The 18,583-nt window shown below is 44.1% G+C and overlaps 1 protein-coding gene and 1 long non-coding RNA gene across 2 annotated transcripts in view; one reads left to right on the forward strand and one right to left on the reverse strand.

The window, feature by feature from the left end:
- Positions 1 to 4,276: 4,276 nt before the first annotated feature.
- Positions 4,277 to 9,155, reverse strand: LOC116660772. Its single transcript, XR_004316389.1, has 3 exons — positions 8,785 to 9,155; positions 8,364 to 8,478; positions 4,277 to 6,127 (listed from the first exon to the last, which is right to left on the reverse strand). It is a non-coding gene; the product is annotated as an uncharacterized LOC116660772 (long non-coding RNA).
- A 126-nt stretch (positions 9,156 to 9,281) lies between these two features.
- The window catches only part of PINX1 (PIN2 (TERF1) interacting telomerase inhibitor 1), a 64,516-nt gene continuing 55,214 nt past the window's right edge, over positions 9,282 to 18,583 (forward strand). The window contains exons 1-4 of the mRNA XM_014563354.2: positions 9,282 to 9,431; positions 12,253 to 12,362; positions 14,045 to 14,137; positions 15,905 to 15,983. Of these exons, the coding sequence (XP_014418840.1) occupies positions 9,413 to 9,431; positions 12,253 to 12,362; positions 14,045 to 14,137; positions 15,905 to 15,983 (301 nt within the window). The 5' untranslated portion in view covers positions 9,282 to 9,412. The remainder of the gene's footprint in view (positions 9,432 to 12,252; positions 12,363 to 14,044; positions 14,138 to 15,904; positions 15,984 to 18,583) is intronic.

The following is an 18,583-nucleotide window of genomic DNA, read 5'->3' on the forward strand; positions in this document are numbered from 1 at the left end:
AAAACACCTGGAAAAGTTTTTCACTTTCTGTTTGTTTTCTAGGAGTAGCTGGTCTCTTAGAGAACTTGAACCCAGATCTTAGAATCATAAGATGATGTTGGATGACTTCAAGGAAACAGCGATATTCCTCTGGAAAGTCAGCTCAGCTTAGAGCCCAGACTCTCGCTGCTTTTTTTTTTTCCTCTTGCCTGATTCTTCTACTTGGTGAGGTAGATTGCCCCGATTTCTGATCATTGTTTGTGGTCCAATGACAGCTGTCCCAACAAACACACATCTGTAGACCTGCTAGGTTTAGCCCAGAAAGCGAATCTCCACGTGGTCGTCCCCTGACTGCCACCGCGCCAGCCCCACTCCCTTCACTGCTCTGGTTCTAACCCCGGAGGCACGGCTGGGATGAGTGGGAGCTCTCACCAGGGCAGAATGAGAGGGCAAGAACTAGACAGCAGACGATAAAAGGCGAACAGCAGGGCTCCCACCACCGCCCCCATCACTGTGGTTTACACGTGACCTCTGCTGCAGCAGCCCTGGTCCCAGCGGGTGGGCATGGCCTCCAGACACCAAACCTGAATCCCTCACTTCTGAGTTCCTGGCATGGCTCCACACAGAGCATCTTCTTAATGGCCACCTCCCCCCCCCCCCCCCCCCCCCCGCCGAAGCTCCCTTATCAAGAGCTTGCCAACTTTTTGAACAAGGCCAAGAGAGTAGAATCCCGCTGGGCAGCACCCATTGAGCTTCTCTGCCCTTTTTCTGTTTCCTCCAAAAGGCGTGATTCTTCTCCCTGGTGACTGACACAGTAAATGACCTCATATTTTAGGTGAGACCCCAAATCCACGGAGGTGGCAGGTGGCCCTACCCTTACAGCAGTGCCAGTAAGCAATGATTAAACTGCTCGTTTCAGCTGCGGGGTCAGAACGCCTGGGTTTAATTCTTGGTTGTCATTTTAATCAGAAGGGAGTTTCAAAGCCATATTACTAACTTCTCAGGTATCTACAAATTTCCACAGAGTTGTGTCACAGGCCAATGCCAGGCAGGCAAGGCTACCGAAACAGCTAGAAAGGTGGTTGTGGTGTCTGAGCGCTTGGGGCAGGAGAGGTGATCAAGAAATTGGGGCCAGAAAAACAAAGTTAAACCAGGATCAAGAAGGGGGAGCCTGGATGTCAACCTGCCCAAGGTCAACAACTGGTCTGCAGTGGAAGGAGAGAGAGGGACATGAAGAATTAGGACAGGACTGATTCGGCCCCAGACGTGCCCGTAATTCACAGGGCGAACAGCAGTGGCTGCTTGCGGTGTTAGAGCACGTAGTGCACCAGGCATCCCTGTGTGTTTTCTGCTTAATCCTCACAGCAACCCCAGGGGATAGCGGATGGGGAACCAGAGAGGGGACATAACTTGCAAGTGACAGAGCCAGATCCGAACCCTGTAACTTTTGAGCTCATTCTGTTAATTAGTGCACCAAGGAAAATCACGGTGCGGAGGACAGACCACAGCAACAGAGCTCCCTGGGCTGTGCACTGCAGGAGCCAGGAGGAAGACTCCAGATGGGGTCAGGGAGCACCGTCAGTGAGGCTTGGGAAACTTCCTTAGGGGATCCCAGGACATCCAGTCATCACTGCCATGGTTGAGTCCATGCCTAAGACGTGATGCTCTTTGACTCTCAGGACAGGGGTCCTCGGCCAGCGGCTCAGGTCTGGAAACCCTCTCACATGGTGAGCAAGTCAGCACATCTCTTTCAGCATCCAACTCTCACCCTGTCTACTTGTTCCCTTTGCCAGCATCTCCCTGCTCCCATCCCCCCATCCTCCCCCTGCCCCCACTCTACCACCTATCCCAACCCTACCACCTACAGCCCCCAAATCTCTCAGGATATAAGAAACAAAACCTCAGGGGGAGGGTATAGCTCAGTGGTAGAGCATGTCCTTAGCATACATGAGGTCCTGGGTTCAATATCCAGTACCTCCATTAAATAAATAAACCTAATTACCTCCCCCCAAGAAATTTTTTTTTAAAAAGAAAAAAAATTTAAAAAAGAAACAAAACCTCACTCAAAGGCTAGAGAATCTAGGCTACTCACCTAAGAAAATAAAACAATTATAAACAATTATAAGGCAGTGAGGAAATGAGATTTCTCCCCTTTGACGTCATTATGTGAACTTGATGTCTGAACACGATTTCCCATTGTTGAGCTTTACAGATTTCTGTGAAGGCTGAAGCTTGAAGCCATAACATTTTGACAGGAAGGATGAACAGAGGCGGGAACGCAGGCCAGAACTGCTGCCCGGAAGCCGGAAGGCATTTCCCAGCTGGACTGGGATCAACAGAGCCTTCCCTGCACACAGCAGTTGGCTAGGGTTTGTCTCGCTATTTGAGCTCTGATAACAGACAAAGACTGCACGAGAGGACAAGATAAACTACTCAGGAGCCTGCAGGAGGGGAGCCTGGAGTTGGCACTCACTGGGCTTGTCGAATTTGAAAAACCAAGATCACTGCCACATTCGTGTGCTCGAGGCACAAGCAGCAGAAATGGGGTGGGGGTGGAGCTTAAAGCAGATTGCAGCGGGAACAAGCCAGTTACACCAGATACTTCCCGTGCAAGGAACGGGTAAATACATCTCAGCAAGAGAGTTTATCAAGCATCCATTTCTAGTGCGCTGGATCTCAGAGTGGGTGGGTACTTCCAGCCTGTGTGGGGCCTGCAGGAGGACTCCTCCCAGGAGCTGCAAGCCTTCCGCTCCTTGGGGGACAGCAAGCAGACTGGCAAACTGCGGGAATTTGTGATCAGCACAGTGCCTCTGATAACTGACAGAAACTGACTCCCTGGCCTGTATCAGCTCTCCTGAAGCGAATTAGAGAAATATCCTCAAAGGTTGGTGGAGGAAGGGTGGAGCTGAGGCCAACAGCAAGCATCCTGGGCAGGATTTGCTTTGAACAAACGAGAAGCCTTCTTTCCCTTCCATCTGCTCTAGGCTCCACACTGCCCTGCGCCCCCCGCCCGCCCCCACCGAGGGCCACGGTACACAGTTCGGCCAAAGTTCGAAATGCTCTTTGACATGTTAACAGTATGTTTTTGGTGGTGTGGCGGTGGTGTTCTTCGGGTTTTTTTGTTTGTTTTAATAGTAGTCATTCAGAGCACATGGTATATTCTGCTTTACGTCATTTCAGGCTTATCTGTCTTTACTAGTGAAAAACTGATCTAAAGGTAAAATCTGGTTTGTTGCCTTAAAACTTTCATGGTTCTCACCTGCCAGTTGGTATATAGAACCATTTTACCTGGTAAAGACTTGATTTCTGTAGGTATACACAGCTGGCACATAAACTGTAGAGAATTTTAAACGTTTAGAAAGTATTAGGAATCCCTGCATCTGGCCACCACGGAGTAACAGGAACAGGATTTACCCGTCCATCTTAAACAACTAGAAAACTGGACAGAACAGTGCTTTCCACAACAGTGGTTTTCAGACATGGCGCAGGAGGCATGAAGAACTGTGACCCCCATCCCCCAGAGACGGATGTAAATGAGGTGAGCCCCCTGATGGCCCTCATTTCCTGCCTGGAGAGTTTCCAGGCTGCAGCACAGCCTTGGGCAAAGGGACCCAAATGGAGCCCAGAGGGCTCATGGAGCCAAGGAGGCGAAGATCAAGGCAGCGAGAATCCGCAAGGCTGCGTATCGGGGAGAAGTGAATGGTACCCGGGGAGTGTCCTGCATACCTGCAGAGGATCCCCTCCCATCTTCCGGTGACTGCTGAGCAAGGGACACACTGATGGACATGACTGGGAAAGAACCCCCGAGAGAAGCAGGCAGAGCTCACTCAGGCCCAAGAACCACCCGTGTTTCCTGAGCAGAAGGAACTCGAAACGCATGGAGCATCAAACAGAATTCTCAGAAGAGTGCTGCCTTATGGTGGGACCAGATTATACCCGAGCTAAAAGACTGCTGGGGACCCACCTACCAAAGCTGAAAAGAAAGTCTGGAAAAGATCAAATTGTCCCCAACGAGCTTTGTATCTCACAACAAAACGTTTAAAGGAATATAGATGCCCCCAGAATCCAATAAGGTAACACAGAGGGCCTGGCGGGGCCTGAAAAGTCACCAGGCGTGAAAACTAGTGGGAACATGTGAACAACAATCGGGAGAGAAATTTAAAAAGCGTTAGGAAGATAAAAGGTAACCATACCCTTACCAACCAGAAATGACCTTCATTAATTTCAGGTATTACCTTTCAGAACTTTATTCAACATATATTTTTTAAATTACTGAAATTACATTAATTATGTGCAACTTGGGACTCTGCTGATTTCTCTCTACATCTCGTAAGCACTTTCCCATATGTATTATTTCACTTTTCTTTTGGTTATAATAACCAACACTCACTTGGGTTACTTTAAATAATAGGAAGTGTATTAAAAGTGTATTAAGAAGGAAATGGGGTTCTTGGCTAAATTAAGCAAAAGAGAAGGAAAGACAAAGAATTGGACCTTGCTGAAGTGAAGGAATGAGATGCTGTCAGGATTTGAAAGCAAGTTCACTCAGAGCAAGAGCAACTCCAACACCTGGACCACTCTCTCCGCCGCCCCACCTCGGGACCCACCATCACTATCTCAGCATTCCTTCTCTTTGTACGCTGTCTGCTGCTTCTGTTGTACAGAATGGTTTCTGCGTGGATCATGCAAATCTGTCCAAATCCACCTGACTGTTTCAACTAAACTGAGAACATGTTACATCAGGGGATTGGGAACAGAGAAAACAATAACATGCCCATTCTCTTGGCTGAGGTCCCCTGGCAGGACCCCAGCACAGTGAAGACATTCGTCTCATTGCCTCTACTTTGGGATGTTAGGGTTGGAAGTAGAGGCAATGTGGGTGAGCCTTCTTCAGTCAGAACTTGCCTGCACTGGATACCTGTCAAGGTCTGTCCAAAAAAGGTAGAATGTTGGGTTATCTATTTGAGCATCATCTCAACAGAAAGGATATATTGGCTATCCCACCTTCCTTCATGAGCACTGGACTCAACTTTCAGCTCTTAGCCATCAAAACAGAGCCATCCATATACAGCAAGGTAGTTGCTCTATAAGAAGCAAAAAATTGCTTTTTATTGGTTATTTCCCCACAAAACCCTGCAACAAACGAATGAGCGTCTATTTACTGTTGGACTGGCTACTCCATCTTATTTAGAGATTGCTGCAATGTTATCTTTGAGTCCCTGTATTTATGTAAATGAAAAATGAAATGAAATGAAAAATCCTCAATATCTTATCTTAAACATTGTCAGAGCTGTTTTTTGTCCTCCACATTTTACTATGAAAAACATTTCAAACATGAAATATAGCTGGAAGAATTTTACACTGAGCTGCCACTGAGATTTTACTGTACTTTCTTTATCACACACTCATATATCCATCCCCTCTTCATCCATTAATCCAATCTATTTCGGGTGCATTTCAAAGTAAGTTGCAGACATCAGAATACTTTCCCGTAACTCATTCAACCTGAATGTTTTTACCTAAGTTTCAACGTTTGTCAACAGTTTTTTCCACATATGTAAAATGTATACTGAAATCATAAGAGTGCACCTCTGAGTTCCAAAAAATGCATTGACCTGTGTAACTCTAATGGTTATCAAGACCTATGACGCCGTCATCACCCCAGAAAGCTTCCTCAAGTCCCTTCCCAGTCACTTTGTGCCTCACCTCCCCAGAAGAACAGCTGCTCTGATTTCTTACACCCAGGCTTGTTCGGCCTCTCTAGCCTGTCATATGAATGGGATCAGTATGTACTTCTTTCACTGAGCATCACGTGTTTGAGAGTCACTCGGGGGACAGCAAACTTTTTATCAATATTTTCAGGTATTAATCTTCTAGGCTTTGTGGCCATACGATCTCTTGCAAATACTCAATTCTGCTGAGGGAGCCAGAAAGCAGCCAACCATTAGATAAATGAATGGGTGTGGCTGTTCCAATAAAACTTTATTTACAAATGCAGGTAGCCAGCCGGAGGGCCATGGCTTTCCAAACCCTTCAAATGTTGTTTCATGTATCAGGAGTTTGTTCCTCTTCGCTGTGAGTGGTTTCCAGCGTAGGACTACACCAGTTTACTTCTCCACTGGCCGGCAAGTGTTTCCAGGGCTGCTGCCTATTATGAATACAACTACTATGAACATTTTCTTATACAAGTGTTTTTGTAAAAATATGTTTTCATTTCTCTGGGGTAAAAATACTTAGGAGTGGAATTGCTGGGTCACAGGTAGGTTTATTTTTACTTTTAAGAGAATGAAAAACTTGAAACAATAATGTCAAAGCACCTTCTCATGTGTTATCTTCACTTCTTGTTCCCCGGGAAGCGGCGGTTATTACAGCGTTCTGCGGGGGCTTCCTTCTCTCACTGCAGCTTCTCTGCCTCTCCTGCCCTTTCCTTACTTCCAAGGTGAGATCATGACAACATACTTTACATACTTGAAGCACATCCTTTACACACCTCTCTCGGCTTCCTAGCTCATATTACCACCTGGAAGAATCTGATCAAGTTTAGCTGATCACCATCATCCCATGCTTGGCCAGCTTTTCTCACCAGCACACATCAGTGACTGCTGGTCCCCTGTGGACTGGCTGCATACTTTGTTCAGTCAGCTGTGGCCTGGCAAAAAGGTTCAAGGGGCAGAGATGGGGTTTCTGTACATGAAACAACCCAGGGCTGAAGCTCTTAGCTGAGCAGTGTCTCACAGCAAGGGATGACAGATGTGGCTGGCGTCTTGATTGCTATTCAACTGTAACATGATTCACTTAATAGTCCCCCTGCTCTTGGAGATTTGGTTTGTTTTAGATTTTTCATCTTACATCTGAGGTTGCAAAGATCACTTTGGGACATGGATATTTGCTTAAAATTGGTAATGTTTCTTTCTAGACCCCCTAGACGTTGTATTATGGGGCATGAGCACTTGACATCAGTGATTTTCAAACTTCACTGTGCATCAGCATCGCCTGCAGGCTTGGTTCAAGCGCATATGGTGCGGGGACCCATCCCTAGAGTTTCTCATTCGGCAGGTCTCGCAAGGAGCCTGAGAATGAGCATCTCTAACAAGCTGCTAGATGATGCTGACGTTGGCAGTGGGATGTCTCTCTCCTTCTGATGCGTCTATAGGACTTTGTGCCACTTTAGAGCAGTTAACACATTCTGCCTCGTGTCCGAACTAAGTCTGCATGCATTCATTTCCTTCCCGAGAACAGTAGATTAACTTAAACAGTGCCAGAAAGGCAGACACCTAGATATTAAAATTAAACTTTATCATTAGAAGGCTTGAAATCAAGATCAAAATGAGATGTTTGTGAAAGGACTTGGAAAGTAGTAAAGCCCTCTCTAAATTAAGAAATTATTTATATGATACATATGACATCCCAGGTCACATAATAAGGAGAGGAGACGTAAATATTTAGAAACTAGCTTCCCCAACTTTATCCCCATCACAGTTCACAGAGACAAAAATCCTACATACTTAGAACATTTAGATCCAAGTCAGGAGAGCCCCCATGAGTCTGTGTCACAGAAGATAAAAAGGCCATTTGGACTCAGATTTGTGAAACTTCCACACCCAACAGTAAAAGGATAAAAGGTTGTGAGTGAACTGGCCTTAATTCCCTTGGCACATTTTTAGCTGAGTCTTTCCCTCTAGTAGATTTCTCAAGGAAAGCTCAGAAGTGTAGCATTCCCTTACTTCTGACATGTTTAAAACTGGTTGTTTTATAGACTTGATACTTGAAGAAAAGCTTAGCTGAATATACAATTTTCTTTCATCTTTTCTTTCCTTGAGTTTCTTGAAAATGCTGCCCCATGGTTGTCTTGCTTTCTACATTGATACTGATAGCACTGCAAACTTCTGCCTCAACCTCTCTGACCATCCTGGGGACCAAACTATCTTCCTGAAATCATATAACAACATGCATGGTGCTTGAAAAATGCTGACTTCCTGATCAGCTCACTATTGTCCACTCTATTTAACTACCTTTCATTTTCTCCAGTCCAATCAAACAGGTCACCTCTTTGTCCCAAGATCTGGGTGATCGTGCCTTCCTGATTTTGTGCAAGTCCAAGTCTGTACTTTAATCCTGTTCCTCATGTCACAACTTACCTGCTCCCTGCCCTGGCTGTGACAATTCCATTGATTTTGCATTTCCTCATCCCCCTCAGCTACTGGGTATTCACTGACAGCAGCAACTATTCTTGTGAGTTTCTTTTTTCCTGATTTTTTATGAAACTAGAGAAATCTGCCTTGTTCTTCTAGATACCTAGTTAAACAGCGAGTTTATCTAGAACAGGAGTCTAGCCCTTCACATACTTTCTTGGCACCAGGCTGCTCTCTTTATGTTCCACTTACGAGGGGGAAGGCTTCTGTGTAGTGCCACCCGAAGTTCACTGGAGGGTCACCTGTTCAAAAACACGTCTTTCCTGTCTGTCTGGAATTCTCACCGCCAGGATCTCATCAGCATTTCCTTGGAAACAGAGGTGCTTTAGTTAAAATTCACACACGTCTATGGAGCCCCTACCATACTCAAAATATTTTGCTAGGTGCTAGTGTGGATACAGAGCTGAATAGGATAAAGGCAAAGTTCAAGAGTACACACTGTGATGGAGGGGAAAAGAACACCTTTGTCTTATTGAAGGCATCATGTTATTTAAAGAGAGACAACTTTTCTCCCAGATTTAGTTATCTGCTTAACTTGGGATCCCATAGATAGATAAGTAGATACCTATCTGTGTATCTATCTATCCATCTATGCATCTATCTACTTACCTACCTATACATATCTGAGGTAGGACATTAAGAAAGAGATGCGACACCACAGTGCAGTCTTCTCCTCCAGCTGAATTTCCCAAATGCCTTGTACACACCGTTTTAATAGCGCTGACGGCTCTAAAGACTGTTGTTCACATATTTCTTTTCCTCATTGGACTGTGAGGCTCTTGAGGGCAGAGTTCACGTCTTCTTTCCAGAACTCACCAAGCCTGGCATTTAATGATACACGGTGATAATGACACAGGTAACCTACCCTTGCTCTGCGGCAGACACTCATAAAGGCTTTACGTATTTCCAACCATTTAATGCAGGAACTTGCTCGAGCAAAAGAATCGAGTCTCCTTCTTCCTCCTCCTGTAGATCCGGGGACCTCCGACCTCTCCCCTCCAGGGGTCAGCTTTCCGCACCTCCCAGGTCTCCGAGCCCCGCCCCCGGACCTTCCGCGCTCCGCCCACTCGCCGCCGCGTTGTCTAGGAACTGTCGCGCCGCAGTGACGTGAGCAGCACGCGCCCGGGCCGCTCAGTCGGCTCGGCGTGCGAGTCAGGTGTTTCTAGCTTCTTCGCGCGTCGGCCGCGCGGTAACTGCCGTAGCTCAGGTCCGCAGGCCCTCAGCGTCACAGGCTCCGCGACATGTCGATGCTGGCTGAGCGTGAGTGTTGGGCACGGAGGCCGGACCAGGGTGCTCGGGTGAAGGTTCCGGGAGACTCGGCGTCCAGAGCGAGTGGCGGGGGGCGCGGGTAGCCGGCGCTCAGTAGGCCTGGGAGATGCCAGGGGCCGGGCGGAGATTTCCCAGCCCGGTCTTCCGCGAAAGTTAGCTGCAGGTTTGCTGGTGAGAGATTGCGAATGTCCATTCGGGACGCTTGTCCTCACGATCAGACCCGAGCACGCGCGCGGTGGGTTCCAACTGGGTCAGGACGCCGGTTATGGGAACCTGCACTGGCTCTTTCACTCCCGTGGGGCCTCCCAGCTTCCTGTGGTTAAAAAGAGGCGGTTGGTCCGGCAGAATCTCTTCAGGCAGTGAAATCCCGTCCTCAAAGATGTATTGAATCCAGAAAAAGAAAAGCAAAGGAGTTAAAACATCAAACACAGCAAGTTACCGTTTTTTAGGGACGGCTAGGCTAATGAGTGATTCTAAGTAAGGCTGTGGCGGTTTTGACTTTGCTAGTTGAAATTATTAACACTCTTCTATGGGGGGAGTGTCAGCCGCGACGTCCCACCCTGCCTCAGTTTGCCTTCGACTTTTACCATCGCTTTGTGAAGTTCTTTAATTCTCTTCCTCAGGGAGGCTATTTAACTTTTGAACGGTACCTGTAGCTGAGGCCACTTGCCACCAGATGGCAGTCGCGCTTTGGTCATGAAAAGCCGGCTGGTAACTTTCTGAAAGTGTCTAGTGAGCAATGACCAGAAACACCTTACTTAACAGACCAAGAGCAACCACACAGGGATTCCGTGACATAAATGCTGTTGGCATCCTCTAATCTAAGGGGGTAGAGGAATGGGAGCACAAAACGAAGTGAGTAAAGCACTGTTCACATTTTACAGGGGCAGAATTGAGGTTCAGAGGGAAATAAATTCACCCCGAGTCATTGAGGTAGAAAGTGACAAAATTGATCTAATTATCGCTGTATCTTTACGTTCTTGTTAAAACAGCAGGTTTTTAAAAAATTGTTTTTAAAATAAGTACTTATGGAAGGGAATATGTTTTAGAGTGACCCTGGGGGCTCCATTTCTTCGTCTGTGTTACCAGCATGGCTACTTCTGGTTTTAATATTCTTTGGTGTATGCTTAATTCAGCATGCACTTGGGAATATTGGCCTTGGCTATTTATGTCTCTTTCCATGATCATTGTCTCTGGGGCTGTTAACTGTTTTGATTATGTTCATTGCTAGGTTGGCTTAAAAAAATCAGTGAGATGGTGAACACGAAAATAGTTGAAAGTATGAAGTGATACGCAGGCGTGAGTGCCATCTGTGGGCAGAAGTAATTCACACTGCATGATTTCAAGAGAATACTTTCAGTTCTCTCTGCACCTTGATTCCAAATTTTCAAATTTTGTCATCATAATATGTAATATTTTGTGTTGTCTTTTAAAATAATTTGCTAAATTAATGCCTATGGCATCCCTTGTGATTTGATACTTAGCATTGGTGTCCTTATTTTTGGAAATGAGAAAATACAAGCATAGAAAAGTCCCAGTCTTGTCATTTTACTGCCTAGCAATTTTTTCCCCAATAGTTTATAAATTGGAATAATTCAGTAGGTATGGATTTGTAACCTACTTCTTTTTCCTAATTAACATTAGTGAACATTTTCGTTTAACTGTGCTCTTTCCTTTGTTTTCCCTTGTCAAAGGACTTGTTTTCTTTTATCTTCTCCACATTCTTTAATCCTGCATTTCTCTAATTATAAATTATTTTATGGATTCTCCCCTGTGTAAGGTATACCACCCCATCTTCTCTAGCATAGTCTGGCCAAACTTGGAATCCTTACTACTCCACTCAGTGTTTCTTGGATCTGCTATGTAAGGTACATAGGGGAGAATCTATAAAATAATAATTTATAATTAGATAAATGCAGGATAAAGAATGTTTTTGACAAACACAAAGAAAACTACTAGATTTTAAAAATAGGATAAGCCTCTGTGGAGAAGAAAAAGACCTGAATGTGAGCCTGAAGGAGATTATGGTCTAACAACAAACATCAGAGATGGGTATAAACAGCCATAATGCAGAAGAATGTTAATTAAATGCTGTAAAAGAAGCAGATAATTTACTGTGTAAGTTCAGAGAAAGGGTCACATGGCTTCAGGGCATTTCAGGGAGAAGGGATGGTTGTTACTGGAGACCGCATGGTGGTTGATTCTGCCCAAGGTCGGGACCCTTGTATGCTGTGGGTTAAGAATATAGCTTTGGAGTCGGTAGGACCTTGGTTTGTATAATGGCTCTAGTTTTTGCTTGGGGACATTAGGTGTGTTTCCTTCTGTAGGCCTCAGATTTTCTCATCTGCAAAGTGGAGATAAGAGTATCTCCCCTCGTTGGGTTACTGTGAAAACTGAATCTGAGAATGTACGGCTGGCATTTGGCACATAACCTGTAGCAGCAAAAGCCAAACTGACTGCTGCTTCTGGTGACACTGACGCTGGCATCACGAGAATTACGGGTTGCTGTCGATAGCTGAGTTGGAAGGCCCACTTGATGGTATATGACGTATTTCATTTTGTCACATTTGGAGGGAACATTTTTATTTTAATCTTTAAAGGTCAATCTGTATGTACAGTTATTGGGGAAACAGGGTGAATGATGCAATCTGATACTATTGCATAGGATGCTGCATCTGATATCTGCATCTAATAAAACATAACGTGAGTCATGTTTATGCAGGTGGTGTGTGTGCAGATTAGGGATTGTGTGTTTGTGGAATGTTTCCCAGGTGTGAAGGGTAAGTTGCTGATGAGCTCCTCTCATTTACAGGTCGGCGGAAGCAGAAGTGGTCTGTGGATCCAAGAAACACTGCGTGGAGTAATGACGATTCCAAGTTTGGCCAGAGGATGCTGGAGAGGATGGGGTGGTCTAAAGGAAAGGTATTGTGGAGAAGAGCGAAAGAAATGGAAGCCATGCAGAGAGATTACAGATCAGGAGAATACATCTTTCTTAGGAGACTGGGAGAAATTTATTTTGGATCAATAAGTGATTTTGGAGAAATACCTAACTTGTAATGACCTTGTGATGATAAAGCTAGGATTGAACATAAATATCAGCTGTCTTTGTTTATCATTTAACCTGCTGTGATTTTCATAGATGTGCCTTTTAATTAGTTGCATTTGGAATCATACTTAACCACCAGAGTTTTTATTGCCTAAGAGGAAGATTTTATTCCCTTTTGTAGCGAGACTACACATTTTCTCCTTGTCGTCACATTCCGTTTATTCCTGACTCAAGTAGAACTTCTATTGATATCACTGTACTTAACTGCTTCTTGTCAAGGTCTTTAAAGATCTTGTTGCCAAATCCAGTGGATTCTTTTTTGTTCTCACATTACTTTATCCCTTAGCAGCACTGGACATAATTGACTACTTTTCTTGAAATACCTCTTTTTTGGCTTCCACAGTACTGCCCTCTGTCCTGTTTTTTTCCCTTCTACCTTACTGGCCACTCCTAAATTTGTTGCTAGCTCTTTCTCCTCTAGACTTTTGAGCTTTGGAGTTCCTCGAGGTTCAGCCCCAGGCCCCTTCTGTGCTCTGCTCGGGTGAGCTCACTCAGTCCAGACCGTGCTTTCAGTTATCTAAATGCTGAGAACTGGCACCTCCCTTTATTTAGACCAGATCCAGCTCTCAGGTTTATCATTTTTATTGTAAAACTCTTGATCCCTCCGAATCTTTTCCTTCTCGAGTTTTCTGTACACTTTCACGTAGTACCCTGTCTGTCACCTTGCTTAAGCCAAAGCCTGGGAGTCGTGCTCAACTCCTCAACCTCTCTCAGCCCCGCTTCCGCAGTCGTTGCTCCTATCTGTCCAGTGTTTCATCCCAGACCTGCACCGCCGTCACTTGCCCTGATCAATGCCACAGCCTTTCAGCTGCGTCCCTGCCTCCCTTCTTTTCCTCCTTTAGGCTGTTTGCCATATAACAGCCATCCTGAGCTTTTAAAATATAGAAATTAGATCCTGTCACTCCCGTGCTTCAAAGTTCAGTGGTTTCTCATTGTCTTAAAAAATAAGATTCAAGTTCCTGTCCTAATTGCCAAGATCCTGTGAGGTCTGGCCCCTTTCTGCCATTGCCATCTTATTTTTCCTTCATTCAGTCTCTTGGAGCCACCCTGGGCGCCTTTCAGGTTCTCCAGTACACCAGGCTCTCTGGGACACCTTACGAATGAGTGTTAATTGATATGGGGCGCTTGGAGTCCCCTTCCTCAGTGTTGTTTGTAAAATTATTTAGTGGAAAGTGCCTTGGACTTGTAGTGTCTCTGTTGGGCTTCTATGAGTTTGGTAGTCATACTCTGCTTTTGAGCATTAGAAAAAGGCATGTTCTCCTTAGTGTTTCCATGGTCCTTGAAGAGGGTCTCAGGTTGAAGAATTGGCTTTCATTATTGTAAGTGCATCCTTGGGATTACAGACATGTCTTGTAAGAATCCAGTAGACTGTGTCCTCTTTGAGGGCAAGGATAGTGCCTCCTAGATGTTTAGTGATAATTGAACAGTTGGTGAAGGAAGAAAGGCGGTCTCTTTTAATACCTAATAAAAGTGCTAATTCTGTGTTTGATCTCCGCAGGGTTTAGGGGCTCAGGAGCAAGGAGCCACAGAGCATATTAAAGTTCAAGTTAAAAATAACCACCTGGGGCTTGGAGCTACCATCAGCAACGAGGTGAGTACCAGCATGGCTGCCGCGGGGCTGGGGTTGGGCATGTTCCTTGCAGAACTGAGGTTTTCATCAATATAAAAAATTTAATCCAGTCAAACTGATTGATCGGTTTTTAGCTCTTAGAGCCTGTGTCGTGCATGCTTTGGAGAACGAGCGAGCCCGTGCCTAAGCTGGCTGCCGGTCATGTGACACGCCATCATCTTCCTGATTGTCCTCATGGGATTCTTTACTTATGCCTGAGAAATCCAAGCTTAGTTTTATTACTAAACTACACAAAAAGTATTCTTTTTAAAGGAATAATCATTTCAGGACAAAAAGGAATTTTCATCTTAACCTGTGTTGTAATATTAGTTTATATTGTTAAAGACTGGTGGTGTTTAGTTTCAGAAATACTGCAGGAAAGCAATATTCTTTTCCTGTCCCATTGTCTGTTGCTTACTGTTGGTGTATAGCAGTTGAATTTATTTACATTTCCTCTTAAATGCTGACACTTTGAAAATAGGACACTGTAATTAAAAGTTCATGGCTTACCATACCTTTCATTTTCAATGAAAGTATCTAAGCTGAAAGTTCACTTTAAAAAGAATCTAAGCTGAAAGCTTTGTTCTTACATTTTTACAGCCAACAGAATCTGGTAGAAAATCTGGAGAATTATTTTAGGTAAACTGGATTACTTTGATTAGTTCAGTAGCTCTGAACTACTGAGTAGAATTAGTTGAGTAGCTAAAATTATTTGGACTAATAGCAAAAATCTTAAACCACTAAAGGAAGAGTTTAATATATGCATTTGGCAAATCACCATGTTGGACACTGAAAACTAATACAGCGCTGTAGTTCAATTATGTCACAATAAAACCGGAAAAAGGCGACAGGGGCGGGGGCAATGCTGTAACTATTTCTGATGATGAAATCCAGGACCAATACTTTAGAATGTTTGGAATGTCACACTCTTACTAGATGGAATGTTTAGCATTATCTTCTGTATTTTCATCAGTTAGTAAACAGACCTTGGATAATTTTTAAAAAAGAGTTTCTATAAGGTTGATTTTGAAGGTGGATGTTGAGAGATGGATATGCAGATACACTTAATTTTTTAGGAGACACAGTAAACCAGTAAACCTATTCAGTATGCCTTAACCTTAAGCATTCTTTAAAAAGTGTGTATAAGGCAAATTTTTAAATTGAAACCCTGCTCCCCACAAGTTTATATTATTTTGGAGTTGTTCATTCTCTTTTAAAGCCAGATTCTCCACCTTGTAAATGGGTGCTGATTGATTCAGGGAGCTTGGAGTCCTTTCTCCTCCCTCCCCCAGTGTTATTTTCTAAAGTTGGGGTGGATGTGAGCAAACAGAATTGGGCAAAATACTTTCAGCTCAAATGAGCAAAGAAGACAGCCCTCAAATCCATCACTGCTTTTTGCCTTTGACCTACATAATTTTCCCTTAGTGAAAATTTAATTTGCTTTATTTTAATACTTGGCACATAGATTGCCTGTTGTTTATTTGACTGTAAATTGACTTGATAAATTATCCACTTTTGAAATTAGTGCTTAAGCTTCCAAGATGCCTGTTTTTAATAGTGATACAGATAAATTACATTTTAAATTTATACTATTTCTTCTTCATCCAAATTAATAAAATATTTTGGTGAAACATTTAAAAATTCACTTTAACTGCCAGATTTCCTTGATTCCAGTATGTGTCTTATCTTGGTCAGTGTAGGTAAACTACAGGCTTGCCTCTAATTGAGGATTTTTTGGGTATTTTTCAGGACAACTGGATTGCTCATCAGGATGATTTTAACCAGCTTCTGGCTGAACTGAACACTTGCCATGGGCAGGAAACCGCAGGTGGGGAAACCTTTGCTTTTTATCCATTAGGTTTACAGAAGACATAATCTCAATATAAAATGTGTTTATCACCTGTTTTCACTGCATGTACCATGTGTCTGACAGCTAACTGATTGAAGCTGTTCTAGATAGTCATTTCTGCTTCCATGTTAATGGTGTGCTCATTGAGTGGTGCTCTGAGTCACAAGCAGATACTTTTTTCCCTTTTAAGAGTTGAGTATGACAGGGTAAATCTATTCCGTTTACATTTCTGTGTAAACTTATCCCAGCCTGATAGTGTCTGGAGTCCTGTGGTTCAATCCTTGGCCCTCTCTCCTCTTTCATCTGCACGAATTCGCTTGCTATACTGTCTGGTCTCGTGGGGGTAGGGGTGGGGGTGTGGTGACAACTGCCAGACCTTTCTCTACTGCTTCACCCTCTCTCCTCAACTCCTGGCTGGTATTGAACCCACTACTCAGCATCTTCATTCTAGAACTTCACGTGTCCAAACTCCAGTTCTGCTCCTCCTCCACCCCCACCCTGCAAACTGTTTGACCCCCACAACCCACCGTCTCCCCGTCTCAGTTGATGTCCACTTCCTCCTCCTGTGTCTCCTAGGAAGTTGTGTTGGTTCTGCCTTCACAGTGTGTGCAGACCCTGACTGCTTCGTGTCACCTGCACCGTAGCCAGCATGGTCTGAGCAGTGGTTATTTCTTGTCTGGATCATTACAAGAGCCTCTAAAGCTGCTTTTCTCAGGCGTGGCCATGCTGGTGTTCAGGCTAGAGAATTCTCTGCTGTGAGGCATGTCCTGTGCATCTTAGGATGGTTGGCAGCCTCCCTGACCTCTGCCTGCTGGATGCCACTAGCACTCCCTCCCCCTAGTTGTGGCAACCAAAAATATCCCCAGATATTGCCACATGTCCCCTGGGCAGAATGCCCTGACTGGGAGCTGCTGCTCTAAATTGATCTTTCTCTGTCCGTCCGTGGACTCCTTCGGTCTGCTCTCAGCCTGACAGCCAGCGATTCTTTTAAAGCGTGTGTCTGTCTGTGCTCCTGCACAGAACCCCTGTCAGTTCCTCTTTTTTGTTTAGGATAAAAGCTGAAGCCCCTGCAGTGGAGTTGCAGCCTCAAGTGTACAGACCCTTTCCCTTTTTGATTTCATCTCCCCTTCCCTCTGACCGGTTCTGTCCTGACAGCGCTGACCCCCGTGCTGCTTTGTGAAACACCAGGTGTGCTTCTGCCGTGGGGTTTGTATGAGCTCCTGCCTCCCTCTGGAATGCTCTTCCCCCGATGGCTTCTGTGCACCTTCTCAACAAGGTCCATGCTTAATGGCCAATTTGATATTGCATCCTGTTCCTCGATTCTGTTTTTAGAAGTCAGTTGAAACTTGATAAGAATTAGCAGCATAAGGGTATTATTTAGAAATAGGAGTAAGGAAAACCCGGAAGAACCAGCTAAGAGTCTGGGGAGAGATAAGGCAGGAAGTTGCTATTTTTTTGTGTGTTTTTTTATTAACAGCTTTGTTGAGGTGTAAATCACACGCCGTACTCCTTTTTATTGCCAAATAATAGTCCACTGTATGTGTATTCTATGATTTGTCTGTTCATCAGTTGATGGATATTGAGTTGTTTCCACTTTTTGTCTGTTTTGAATAATGCAGCTTTGAATGTTAACATACAAGTGTTTGTGTGGGCATATATTTTCATTTCTCTTGGGTATACACTTGGAGTGAAACTGTTGGTAGACACCAGCAGTGTATGAGGGTTGTGATTTCTCTGCATCTTTGCCAGCACTGTTTGTTGTCTGCTTTTTGGTTACAGTCCTGCTGGTGGTATGAGTGGCATCTCAGTGCAGTAGTGACTTACATTTCCTCACTGGCTGATGATGCTGAGCGTCTTCTCACATGGTTATTGGCCATTTGTGTGTCTTCTTTGGAGAATATCTGCTCAGATTTTGGTCCATTTTGTAATTGTGTTATGTGTCTTTATTGTTGACTTAAAAGAATTTTTAATATATTCCAGGTATGTCTTTTGATATCTGATTTGCAAATATTTTCTCTGGTTCTGTGGGTTATTTTCTCACATTTCTTTCTCTGAAGAAACTTAAAATCTAGTATGAGAGAAAGAAATGAAATACCGAAATAACTAGATCCCCCAATTTTTTCAGTTCCTGAATAGTTGAGAGAGAGTAGAAAAGATTTGAGGGATTTATTTGAAAATTTATCCAAATCTCTGTTTCCTAAGCTTTTTCGTTCCCCTCAGGTAGTCATGAGTTTGCATTATTGATGACATTAGCTGACTCCTAGCACACATAGCTTTGGGTGCAGAGTGTGCTATTGGGTATAATAACAGTATATACAGCTGAAAAAAGTACAAAAAGTAAGTTAAAAGATATTGTCCAGAATACAGGTGTGAAAGAGGAAGAGATGGAAATAGGAGATAGAAGTTTAGATGGAGGGTGAAATGAGAAGACTGAATGTCTAATAAAAGTTCAGCAGCACAAAGAAGGGAGAATTGAACAGAGGCCATATGTAAGGAGACCAGAGCTGAAGACTGTCTAGAATTGGTGATAAAGCAAGTCCTCAGATTCAGAAAATTGAGTGAATCCAAACAGGTTACAT

Source organism: Camelus ferus, chromosome 31, assembly GCF_009834535.1.
Source record: "Camelus ferus isolate YT-003-E chromosome 31, BCGSAC_Cfer_1.0, whole genome shotgun sequence".
Taxonomy (NCBI): Eukaryota; Metazoa; Chordata; class Mammalia; order Artiodactyla; family Camelidae; genus Camelus; species Camelus ferus.